Source organism: Clarias gariepinus, chromosome 4 (genome assembly GCF_024256425.1).
Source record: "Clarias gariepinus isolate MV-2021 ecotype Netherlands chromosome 4, CGAR_prim_01v2, whole genome shotgun sequence".
NCBI lineage: Eukaryota > Metazoa > Chordata > Actinopteri > Siluriformes > Clariidae > Clarias > Clarias gariepinus.
The window spans coordinates 37,839,903-37,853,345 of NC_071103.1; the positions used below are offsets into that span (position 1 = coordinate 37,839,903).

Below are 13,443 nucleotides of genomic sequence, written 5' to 3' on the forward strand. Positions count from 1 at the left end.
TTGGGAAAGCGAGATTGGTCTCTTCCATGTTGCCTAAAGTTTTGAAGTAGCTTCTTTGGTGCACACATTTCTGTAACCCAGTAGAGACATTAACCCTATTAAAAGCAGAAACAGACATTCTAATCATGCTGTTTACAGGAGTGTGAATAAAGCCAAGTCATTTAAGAGGTGTTAAATGTGTTCCTTCTTGCATGACACACACTGCTGCTTCTTTCCTCATGAAGCTTAACAGCGTAATAAGCTCCCAGCGCTCCTTCAGTTCCAAGATAATTAATCTTTCTTTCTTTCTTCCTTTGTTTCATTTCTGGCTTCTGACATCACAGGAAAACACCTAGAACGTAAAGTCTCACCTCTGTGCTGGTCAGGTTGCACCTGTGAGTTCCTGCGAACCAGCCATCAGTGGAACACTGATCGATATCCACGTCCTGCAGGCTGATATCCAAACGAACAACTCCCCTATGAGAGAGAGAGAGAGAGAGAGAGAGAGAGAGATCAATTATGACCTCGGGAGCAGAGACGGCAAGTCAATCAGCTTGAACAACATAAATGTCTTAAGTGAAATGTAAGCTTTGCTCCACCAAGCGTTCTCGGTCCTTACGGCCGCTATCAGGCGCTAAATGTGTTGCTTGAGGCTTGAAAGGTTCTTTATGAGAGCAACAGCTCTTTAAGATGAAAGCACAAGAGTCACGACAGACTGCACACTGCCACAGATGAGGACGACCAGTATATAGTACATAGTATCCATCCATTCATGCATCCATCTAGGACCCTCCAGAGTCCAACTAGGGACCGTGGAGGCCAATGGTTGTCATTGTATTTATTCCTGTTTACGACTGTGAAGGACCTCTGATACTGTACATGTGCTCCAAAAGACTTCATGTCACTCTCACATGGCAGATTAACTAAACTAAAGCTTTCTCAGATGACCTCACAGCAAGACACGAAGCATAAACAGAGCAACACACAGGTTTATCCTCACCAACTCATCTTCAAGACTATACAGTACCAACCCTTCTTACATGCAATGCTCGGCCACACCCCCTATGTCACACCCTTATTTACAAGAATTCTTTTTTTATTTGAACCTATACACACCCTCATTCATTAGGTTCACCTTGTACGACTGGCTTGGACCCTCTTTTGCCTTCAGAAACCAGTTTGAGATGATTTTATACGCAGCGTTATTCTGTGCTCATGAAGGAATGGACATCATCCACAACAAGACTCAGATAGTGTATACTTATGGCATTTAAATCATGCTTTGGTCTGATTTTGGTGAGTCCAGGTGAATTGTAGTCTCACTTTTCCGTTCTTGTGTGGTCTTATGCTGTTAAAGTCCGTCTGCTTGAAGGTTTGATGCGTTGTGCATCAGTGATGCTCTTCATCATACCTCGTTGTATTACTGTTGCCTTTATGTCAGTTCAAACCAGTCTGTCCATTCTCCTCTAAACTTAGGCATTCTCGCCCAGAGAACTGGAGATTTTTTCTTTTTCTGTCAACCCTAGAGATGTGTAAAGATCCCAGTGGATCAGCAGGTTCGGAAATACCCAGACCAGCCTGTCCGGCGCCAACAACCATGACACATTAAAGGGTCACTAAAAACTTAAACGTCTTTCTTCCTCTATTTTGAACTTCAGCAGATCTTGACCATATCTGATTATCTGCCATGTGATTAGATTTTTGCGTAAACAGTTGAACTAAGTGGCTGGTGAGTGTTTTAAATGTTTCTGTAAATTATTCTCTAAGGATACTGAGCTATGAAAAGCTGTCTTATTAAAGTCTAATCATCACAAGGAAACATCAAATAACGGGATTATTTTACAAGTCACATTGATTTTTGTGCCTCTTAAGCATGAACGTGAAAGATATAAAACATAAAATAAACCAATCCAATTAAACACCATCAAAAAAGGGGAAATCAAAGAAAGACTGCATTTAAAATGTTTATTAATGATGATACAGGTGATTTTCTGTAAACTGTCCCTGTAAATGAGTAATAGACTTCCTGGATTGCCACAATGACAGAAATGTGACATTAAATTTAAAAAATAATTTTAAAAAAGCGTAAAGGAAGCGCTTAGAAATGAGATCTTATTTCGGTGAGGAGGAGTGAAGTGTGTCTGTTTATGAGTTTCTATTATTAATGTCCTTCACCCCTCACTGCTGCTGCAGATCGTTCGACATCCCATAATGCTCTCGGGTCAATAAAACGCCACCCAGGTTCTGTACCTTTAATGTAGTCATGAAATACATCTCTGATTAGAGACAAAGAGAAAGAGAGAGAGAGAGAGAGAGAGAGAGAGAGAGAGAGACTCAGAAATGGATGGATAGAGAGACAGAAGGACAAACAGTTAGGGGTACTGTATGGAATGTTATATAGACTGAAATACAGATAAATCAATAGATTGATAGTGTGTGTGTGTGTGTGTGTGTGTGTGTGTGTGTGTGTGTGTGTGTGTGTGTGTGTGTGTGTGTGTGTGAGAGAGAGAGAGAGAGAGAGAGAGAAAAGTAAAGATAATAAAGAAAGAGTGAAAATGAAGAAGATGGGATAATTAGACAGACAGACAGGTAGATAGATAGATAGATAGATAGATAGATAGATAGATAGATAGATAGATAGATAGATAGATAGATAGATACTACTAACAATGAAAGGAAGAACAAGAAGTAAAAAAAAAAGAAGAAGCAGGACATACTTCTATAATTTCACACTTATTCACTTGTACACTTCCCCCCTTCTACACTTGTACACTTGTCCACTTCTGCACTTATACAATTCCACACTTTTAAATCTGTCCACTTCCGCACTAATACACTACCACACTTGTACACTTTTGCACTTCTACAGCTCCCTACTTCTACACTTCCACAGTTCTACACTTGTCCACTTTTGCAAGTATTCACTTGTCCACTTCTACACTGAGAATACACTACACTTCTACATTTTGCATATGCACACTTCTGCACTTTTAAACTTTCACACTTCTATACTTCCACACTTCTACACCTCACCACTTTTACACTCCTACACTTGTTCACTTCTGCACTTCCACACTTCTGCACTTCTGCACATTTTCACACTGCTGGTTTATTTGTGTGTTTGTGTGTTTGCTGTCCTCTTTTTTAAGGACTGTTATTTTTTTTAGTCACATGCCATTCCCAGGTACAGAGTGTAACTGTGCTGAGCACGTAAAGCTCCTGCGCCGTGAGATTGGGCTGTGACAGCACGTCTCTCCCCGCAGGAGATCGCACACTCGCACTCACACTCGCACACACACTCTCTCACACACACACAGGCTCTCTGCAGGAGGGCCGGAGCAGCAAACACAGCATCACCCCCCACTGCACCGAGATCAGCTTTAATACACACATCATATACCTAACACACACACGAGCTAACTCACAGATAGGGATTTAAAGAGTGTGTGTTCGTTCATGTATATATATATATATATATAAAGAAACACTGTGAAAGACCTCGGAGCACCTGCTCTTGTTAATAAGTTTGTGCGTGGCCTTGCCCGAGGGTTTTCTGACCTCACTTTACTTCCAGTCTGTGTCTCTGCTCTCTAAAGTACAATAAAGAGCAGAGAGTACATCTGAGTGCCTCTTCAACTGTATTAACATTTTTCTACTTACAGAATTGTCCAAAGTGTGTTTCAGTACAGTCTACATATCCTAAAGTATATTATTTCTCTACAATCTCATCAATTTACCAATGATTACCTTTTTGTCCTTGTTAAAGAATAAAAAAAAAATCCTTTTAACTTATTTCAAACAGTCCATCCATCTAGGAATCTCTGTAGTTCTCCTAGGGACCATGGAGGCCAATGGTAACCATTGGATTTATTCCCATTTTTACAACTGTGGAAGGACCACTGGTCAACTCTCACACACTACGGGCATTTGGGAATGCAAATTAGTCTAATATGCATAGCCTTACCTATGGACAGAAACAGGAGGAAACCCACCAAGCACAGGGAGAACATGCACACGAATCCCAAGGTGGGAATCAAACTCAGACCCTAGAGATGCAAGGCCACAGTGCTAACCACTAAACCACCGCGCCTTAGTTCAAGCAACAGTTTAATTTAAAATATAATGTTTGATCTACGAAAACATAAGTTTCTGATATGCTTATGTTTTAAACAGTCATTACCCACTCTGTGCACAGTGGTGGATTAAACGGTTGAAACTCCAGGTTGCTGAGGGTCAGGGGTTCAAGTCTCAATTCTGCCAAGCTGCAAATTTTGGGCTCTTAAGCCCTGGTGTGCTCCAGGGCTTCTGTAATAGGGCCTGATCCATGATTCTGATAGACGATGAAAATAATTTCACTGTGCTGTAATGTACTGTATATGTGACAAATAAAGTCTTCTTCAGTACTTTATTTTTTCTTGAAATTATAAGGGGGTAGCTCAATGGTTAAGACATTGGACTACGGTTTAGAAAGTCCCAGGTTCAAATCATGCGACCACCAAGTCATCCCTGTTGGGCCCTCGAACAGGAGTGTCTGCTAAATGTAAAATAATTACACCACCACCTGGTGGTTTTTTGCTTTCAAAGAAACCAGAAACTCCTTCCCACTATTGTTACAAACCACTGACGGTGAAGAGGGACACTTCCATAAATGGTAAAAAGAATGTCTCATTAAAAACACCATCAATCTAAAATGAGTGCATGACCATATACCAGTTATAAAGAAAAAAAAACCGAACACCTTCTGACCAATCAGCCCACCAGAGACCAACCTGGAGACCTCCACCACCCAGCTTCCTCTGAAGATCCACCTGGCATCCCTCACATCCCACCCGACCAAGCTCTTGGTAGAGGCCAAAGAGGCAGCCTTACCAAATACAAACCCACACTCTGGTCCTGCCAGGCTCTAATGAGAGGCCACAGAGGCGGCCTCCCCAGCATATGCCTACACCATTCCACCGCCAATGGTGTGTGTGTGTTTATAGCGTGTGGGATACAAAAGCAAGTAAATTCTTTAACTTTATTTGCAGGTACAGGTTTCCTTAATAAAGATCATAAAGACAGAAAACTAACACAAGCGGGAACCAGTCCCATGGTGGCCTGTGGCTTTTGGCTTCGGTCCCAAGCCCTGTTAGAGAAATGGGGGGGGGGGGATTGTATTAGGAAGAGCATCTGTCATTAAACTTGTGTGCGGACCAGATGGTCCACCGTGGCGACCCCATGATGGGAGAAGTCGAAAGTAAAACAAGGAAAAAAATGGTGTCTTGTACATCAAAGAACAAAAGTGATTCACATGTAAGAACCAGAAACCCCAAAACAAACAGAGTATGGGAAGCATATTAGCATTTTCCAGTTAGACAAGAGGGTTCCAGCGAGCTCTTTCTATGTATATTCATCTGGACACGTGCTATGAGAAGTATTACCATATAAGGAGTGAGGAAGCACATCGAGGGGGTTTATGGATGGGAATGGGAAATCAGAAAAGCTTACACTCCTGTAGTTCAGTATACAGGTTAAATAACTAACACATACTCTATAAATACACTTCCTGATCTACAAAAACTGGATCCACGTTTTTTTAATTTGAGCTTAAATTTACCAGCATGTTTTTTTCCTGCCGCACTGAATCCTGCGAAAGTTGCTCCATTCAGTGAGCTGCTCTAAAGAGAGCTGTTTTTTTTTTTGTTTGTTTTTTTTTTTTTAAAACTCTAGGCGGAAACGACTACAAACGCCTGCCGTAAGCAAACTCCCCTGTGTGGGCTTCGCTGATTTGGTTCTGACCGCACTGCTGGAGGCTTACTGCGGCGCACGCTTCCTGCTTATGGTGCATCTGTTCTGGTGTGGAGGCTGTAAGAGCCGGCTCACAGGAGATAAATCAGGTGTTAGAGTCAGCAGCAGTGGGAACTTTTCCTCCACCACTTACACCTCGTCTCAAAATATGATACAATCGTTTACTCATGTACTGGTGAGTAGGACAGGCTGATACGATGACACAATAGTCAGATCATTGTAAATTATACCAGTGGGTTTTTTTTCTTTTAGATATTGTGAATACAATAAACTTTTAATATACCATTATCTATATAAATAAAAGAAAGGTTTTGTTTTTCAATGATATCTCTATGTTTCATACATCCATACAAATGTTGAGTAGAAGTGATGTTATGAAACAGTTATGTGCTGGATTTAATAATCTACTTTAAAACAATCTACTAACGCGCTACTGTCTCAATGTAAACAAACACCTGCACCAATAGATATTAGTTATAATAGATATAAAGATAAAGTGAATATTTTTACTGGGATAAGTTCATTTTTTTCACTTTGGCTGAAATAACAGCGCTGAAGTGGTATAAGTGAATTTTAACACGCTGGAGTGGTTTTAAGACAAAACTTCATCTTTATCCTTTTATCTACTTTTCCCATTTCTCATCTGTGATTCACTCTCCGATTACCGAACAGGGAGTGTATTTGTCTGAGCACCAAAGAAGGACAACTTAGTGTAAACAGGGCGTAAGATACTCAACCTTACAGAATGGGATTTCTCTGTATTAATAAGTTAGACAGAGAGTTCTGCTGTACAGAGAGACACACAGACATGTACGTGGGCTTCAACCTCAAATAATAATAATAATAATAATAATAATAATATTACTGATTACATTAAAGATCAGCAGATTATTTTTAGCTTAAACCTTTTCACTATTTCTACAAACTCTTTACCCGTCAGTGATGCATACTTTTAAAGTTTTAAAACATTTTACCTTCTTTTCATTGTTAAAAATAAAAGATTCATAAATACACAAAAACCTGATAAATAAATTAAAGGTCTGATTTCTCAACGCATACCTTTATATAATGATAAATGCTGTGTTTTGTACACTTGTGGTCAGGGGTACCGCTAGAGATTCCGGTCCCCTCAAAAACTCACTATACTGGGACCTTAAGTTTGTTAAATCTAGTGTATTTTGATTGTCGCGCCTTTTAGGTGACAGCAATCCTCCTAACTTACCTCCTCTCTCTAGCTTGTACTGTAAAGGCAATATTTATTTAGCTGCACAAAAATATTTAAAATAAATAAACAGACAATAATCAAAGTCCAGACTATGCGTACATCACCTGTCATAAACTCCAGCTTTACGGGGATCAGTACCTTCACAGGTCGACACTGCAGTTACAGTTATGCAGCACTAACAGGAGGAAAGGCCTGCCGTTTCTTTCCTGTCAATCACAGTGACACCCGCCAGTCCAGGGGAGTGTGAGGTCACGTATCCGTAAAAATGCGGAATCATGCTTCTTTGTGGCACAGAATAAGCAAGTGTTTTAAAATGGATGGTGACAAAGACAGACGTTATGTACTTCTACACAGTCGCACTTACTCCATGGACTTCTGTAGTTTAAAGCTCATCTTTTATAAAAGTAATAATAATAAAACTGAGCCATTAAGTGCACCGCACTGAATTGTGTAATAAAAGTCACAGCCTCGGTTCGCACTCAGGTGGTCCGGCATCTGTCGAAACCAGCATCCGCTATCCATCATGAAAGCGCCCCGGCAGACTCGCCGTGTTTAAAAACCCAACATTTGGTTCATTTTAGACTCATTCATCCATTTCTTCCTTCACCCTCGGAAGGCCTCCTCCCTGCCAGCGAGCCGGAGTGGGCATATGGTACCCATGCCGGGGGCGAGAGAGGAGACGGCGGGGAAGCCCACACTCCGGCTGCCGTGTTTAGCATGTAGGAAATGAGTGCAAGAGAGCGTAGAGCTTCACATGGGCTTGTATTAATCTTCAGGGCATCTGGAGTTTAATATAAAATGACTGCCTGACAGACATAAGGAATATAACATGACAGGATGTGCTCTTGAACAAAAAAAAATGTTAGAAATCAAGCATACTGATTTATGGTGAGGAGGAGTTCCTGTTACCATCCTGACGTCTTTTATTCATTTCATACTTTTTTCCATTCATAGTTACATTAAAGTTGTCCATGAAATAAGTTCGTTCCACAGGGCAGTAAAACAGACGCTATCCACCCTCTTCTGCATACATGACCTCACATAGAGCTGTGATTACCCAGTCTGGAAATGAATGGCACATTTAAAGGCTCTTTCATGAAGTCAGTAAACAGTCAGGGACGGGAATCACCAGTCACCAACAGGTACAATATCACGGTACCTCAGTGCCGATTCAATTAATTAAATTCAGTTCAATTCAATTTTATTTGTATAGCAAAATTTCACTGTCGCAAAGCAGCTTTACACAATCAAAAGAATTATTTAAGTTTGTATGAGATGTGAACGTATATGAATCACCATGATAAGACTGAAATTAATGTTGCAATATTATATTTTTTACAGTATTTATATAGTATTTTTATAATAAAAACTATATTTTCACCTTAAAAAAAGCTATCATAAGTAGAAATCAAATCAAATTCAAATCAAATTCAAATTTTATTTGTCACATACACAAACATACACAGTACGAAATGTAGTGAAATGCATTATACGACTGCCATTGACCCTAAAAGAGAATTAAAGTTTACAAATAAGAAATAAATATAAATAAAAGGATACGATAGAAATTAAATTAAAAAAATTTAATGAAACTAGGAAAAAATAGAACTAAAAATAAAAATAGAAATATGATGTGCGAATGTGAGAAAGTTTTATACCTCAGCTTTTTCCAACAGCTTCACAACTGAACTGAACACAAGTGATTAAGATGATAAGATAGGAAAGGATAAGATAAGATAAGATAAGATAAGATAAGATAAGATAAGATAAGATAAGATAAGATAAATTTGTTTTGCCCTGGCAGCAAGTGGACAGTACAAAGTTAAAAATTAAGAAACAACAGAATAAAGTTAAATAAAATAGAATATTAACACTATAAAATGTAGACTATACAATCTGGATATAGAATATGGACATCTGTGTAATAGTAAAATATTTACATAAATATATTTTTTAATGTAGCCCGTTCCTTATAACATTAGTTTTCTTACTTAAAAAAAACAAGCGCAGCATTTAAACTATACAAACTAACCCGAAATAAAAGAGATTTAGAGCATTTAACTTTAATTTAATTAAACAACAAGCTATATTTTAACTGAGCAGCACTCTCTGTCATCCACCACAATTATTATTTCTAAACAAATCAGTGTGGGAATAGTTTAGGGTCCTGCATCATGGTTTTGAGACTAAGACACACGCACAGTTTGGAGAAAAAGGACAATCTGAGACTTTATAATAAAAGCAACTTTTGATAATGTATTAACAAAAAAATGTGTTTCTATTGCAGCGCTGACAATCTCCTGCACTTGGCACAGAATCGGTTATATCCAACATGATCGATCGTGGCTGATCAAACTGAAAACCAGTTAATTGGCTAATTGACCAGTGCATCTCTATTAAATCGTTTAAAGATTGATTTAATAGAGGAGCTACACGAATCAGCACAAAGAGAATCACGATTCATGACAAAAGAATCAATCATTCGTGAAGACAAACTTTTCCACTGAAACAGCTTTTCCTCTGACTTATGTAAACGTGCTGACACTGGAGACTCCTTCCTTGTTTAACAAAAATGAAAACTTTACTATATCCTTAAAAGTTTGCATGATTATGTTTAGATGGGTTTACATGTTGATTGTTACTGTAGATTGGCTAACCGTTGTCAGAGCTGCTGATGGATCAGAAGAGGGAAGTCAACAACGCTATGGAATAAAGCTTTTAAAATGGCTTGTTTACTCAAAAACGAAAGAAATTCTTAATTTGACAACAGATTTTGACTTACAATGAATTCATGACAGTTTTGTGTTGAAAAAATGGTCCTTCAGAACAGCAACACAGAAATGAAAGCACTTTCATATCACTCATTCCCACCATAAAGGCCTGAGACAGAAAACCCGCCGCTGCTTCTTGTGTGAGACGACAAGCCGCTTCTGACTCAGTGTTTTTTTTTCTGTTTCATTTTTAGCCATCTCTCTACGTGCTTTTTCGTTTACCCCTCCCTCTCTCGCTTTCCAGTCCTTCCCCCCTCCCACACTCGTTTCATTCATTATGACATGAAGAACACGCAGGTAGGATTGACATCAGCGTGTTCGCGCCACTCGCCTTAATTGAAGCTCTGCGTCCGAAGCTAATTTTAGAGCCTGCGCTCGTCAAACCACGGCTGCGCCATTGAATCGTCCAAGGTCACTCAGACCTGACGTAAAATGGCAAGATCTCGACGTGATTGGTAGCAGTCATATCGTCCGGGCTAGACCACCAGAATAAGGGGGAATAATAGCTGCCTTTCGTGTATAAACGGCTACAATTACGTTTGAAGGGTGCCGAATGTGACATTGGACTGTCATCTTTCACCTGGAAGAAATTAAGGGAAATCTTCAGCATGCCTAGGAGATGTTTATTACTTTACTTTTGTCAGACTTTTTAATAATGGTAGGGTATAGGGGTTTCTGTCATGGCCTCCTGTTGTCAAGGTTCATTCAGAGTAAAACGCAATGCTGTTATGGAGAATGATTAATGACGGTGGTGTGATGAGTTAAAAATGCATTCAGAAATGGTTGCTACATAACTCTCCTCTCTAGACCTCCTGTCTGGCAGTTTCAACCTCAGCATCCTTCTCCAGATACATTCAATACAATCTCTCCTCTGAACATGTCCAAACCACCTCAATCAGGCCTCTCTAAATTTATCTCCAAAACATCTAACGTGGGTTGTCCCTCTGATGGACTTATTCTTTATCCTATCCATCCGTCACTCCCAAAGAGAACCTCAACATCTCTAACTCTGCCTCCTGTCTTCTCTTCAGTGCCTCTGTCTCTAAGCCGTAGAGCATCTCTGGTCTCACCACTGTCTTCTACACCTTTCCTTTTTTAACTACGTCATGTGAAGTGTTCACTATACAACTAGTAATCTGTTACTTTAAAAAAAGGTAATGTATTAAAACAAGTCCAGTAATTTTGAAAGTAAATAGGGTTTTGTTTTCTTGTTTAAAATATATTTAGAAGATCATAACATATCAAGTTTTTTCAGATGTATCGATACGTTTTGGAAACCAGTCCTGAGCTTAAAAAATGCATCCATGATATATAACACTACCAATGCCATTTAATACCAGAACTGGAGACATATATCAGACATCTAAAATATGAAGCCTTCCAGAAATCCTTACCCAGTCAAGCAAAACACAGGATATGCCTCAAGTTACCACCTTTTGAGCAAGACACGGTCTACAGTCACATATCAAAATTCATTCAGAGCAGCCACTGACGCTTCAGGAGTATCAGACCAGGAGACAACTCCAGCTTTCTTCTACAGCGACAATGGCTAAACAATCACAGACGTTTATGTTGTTCCTCATTTTGCTTTGATTAAGGGTTAAAGCCCTGGCTCTGAGCAGAGGTCAGGAGGTGGCAGATCAGACATACGCTGTGGATCTGAGCGATTAAGTTTATGATAATATCATATAACGCAGAACCAATGCTGGGGAGACTCATCAGCTTTACCAACACAGATTATCCCCTGGGTTTATAATCCTGTAATCCCATTTAAAGGGATGGAGTGGAATAGCAGAGGGAATTTTTAAAAGTGATGCAGAAAAGGAGTTGGATATTTTTAGATGAAATTTGACGTGATGCAATGTGGGTTCAAGCAGTTTGAGTTCAGTTAAGATTGACCATGTCTAAAGGACTGAGGCCGCACCTCTTTTACTAAAGCTATGATGAATATAGGCCACAACTCCATCACTGAGACTGACTGACAGGTAAACAGGCCACGCCTCCTTCACTGAGACTGACAGGTGAACAGGCCACACCTTCTTTACTGAGACTGACAGGTAAACAGGCCACGCCTCCTTCACTGAGACTGACAGGTTAACAGGACACCTCCTTCACTGAGACTGACAGGTAAACAGGCCACGCCTCCCTTACGGAGACTGACAGGTAAACAGGACACCTCCTTCACTGAGACTGACATGTAAACAGACCACGCCTCTTTCACAAAGACTGACAGGTAAACAGGCCACGCCTCCTTCATTGTGACTAAAAGGTTCACAGGCCACGCCTCCTTCACTGAGACTGACAGGTAAACAGACCATGAGACAGACTGACAGGTAAACAGGTCACTTCTCCTTTACTGAGAGTGACAGGTAAACAAGCCACGCCTCCTTCACTTGGACTGACAGGTGAACAGGCCACAACCTCTTCAACGAGACTGACAGGTGAACAGGTCACTCCTCCTTCACTGAGACTGACAGGTAAACATACCACACCTACTTAAACTGACAGGTGAACAGACCACACCCCTTTCACCAAGACTGACAGGTGAACAGGTCACTCCTCCTTCACTGAGACTGACAGGTAAACAAGCCACACCTCCTTTACTTAGACTGACAGGTTACCAGACCACACCCCCTTCACCGAAACTGACAGGTAAACAGGCCACACCCTCCTTCACTGAGATTGACAGGTAAACAGACCACATCCCCTTCACTGAGACTGACAGGTAAACAGGCCACACCTCCTTCACTGAGACTGACAGGTAAACAGGCCACACCTCCTTCACTGAGACTGACAGGTAAACAGGCCACACCTCCTTCACTGAGACTGACAGGTAAACAGGCCACACCTCCTTCACTGAGACTGACAGGTGAACAGGCCACACCTCCTTTACTGAGACTGACAGGTAAACAGGCCACACCTCCTTCACTGAGACTGACAGGTAAACAGGCCACACCTCCTTCACTGAGACTGACAGGTAAACAGGCTACACCTCCTACACTGAGACTGACAGGTGAACAGGCCACACCTTCTTTACTGAGACTGACAGGTAAACAGGCCACACCTCCTTTACTGAGACTGACAGGTAAACAGGCCACACCTCCTTCACTGAGACTGACAGGTGAACAGGCCACACCTCCTTTACTGAGACTGACAGGTGAACAGGCCACACCTCCTTCACTGAGACTGACAGGTGAACAGGCCACACCTCCTTCACTGAGAACACCAGGGGTGTAAGAGCAGTATATCCTGTTGTACAATAGAAGTTTTCACTCCAGTGAAACCAGTTCAGTTCTGCCTGCCTCTCCACTTGAGCTCAGTGTACTCACAGTTAAACACAAAACATTTAGTATTTATATTTATATTGAGGTCACTGTATCTACATTAGCAAACCTCAGCATTCCAGTGCCAGAAAAACTGTAAGCTCATCTCTCGTTATGAGTCTGGGATAATAAAAGAAGAGCTCTAATGATGTTTCTGTTCATCCTCATCCTGTCTCTCAATTAAGCCAAAAGCATCATCAAAGAAGAAGCTTGAAAAAGCAATCAGGCACTTCACATTGTTTCAACTGCACATCATTAAAGCGGCCAGCGGAAACCAACAGGGGAAAAATGACTGCGATGCTCCATACGCTCGGGTAATGCAGACTGCCTGAGGTGGGCGAGAGACAGGGAGAGGGGG

General features: G+C 40.7%; 1 protein-coding gene across 1 annotated transcript in view; it reads right to left on the minus strand.

Annotated features, from left to right (window-relative positions):
- Positions 1–13,443, minus strand: part of gpr158a (G protein-coupled receptor 158a) — a 101,847-nt gene that overhangs the window by 71,589 nt on the left and 16,815 nt on the right. Inside the window, exon 2 of the mRNA XM_053494508.1 lies at positions 351–456. Within this exon, the coding sequence (XP_053350483.1) occupies positions 351–456 (106 nt within the window). The remainder of the gene's footprint in view (positions 1–350; positions 457–13,443) is intronic.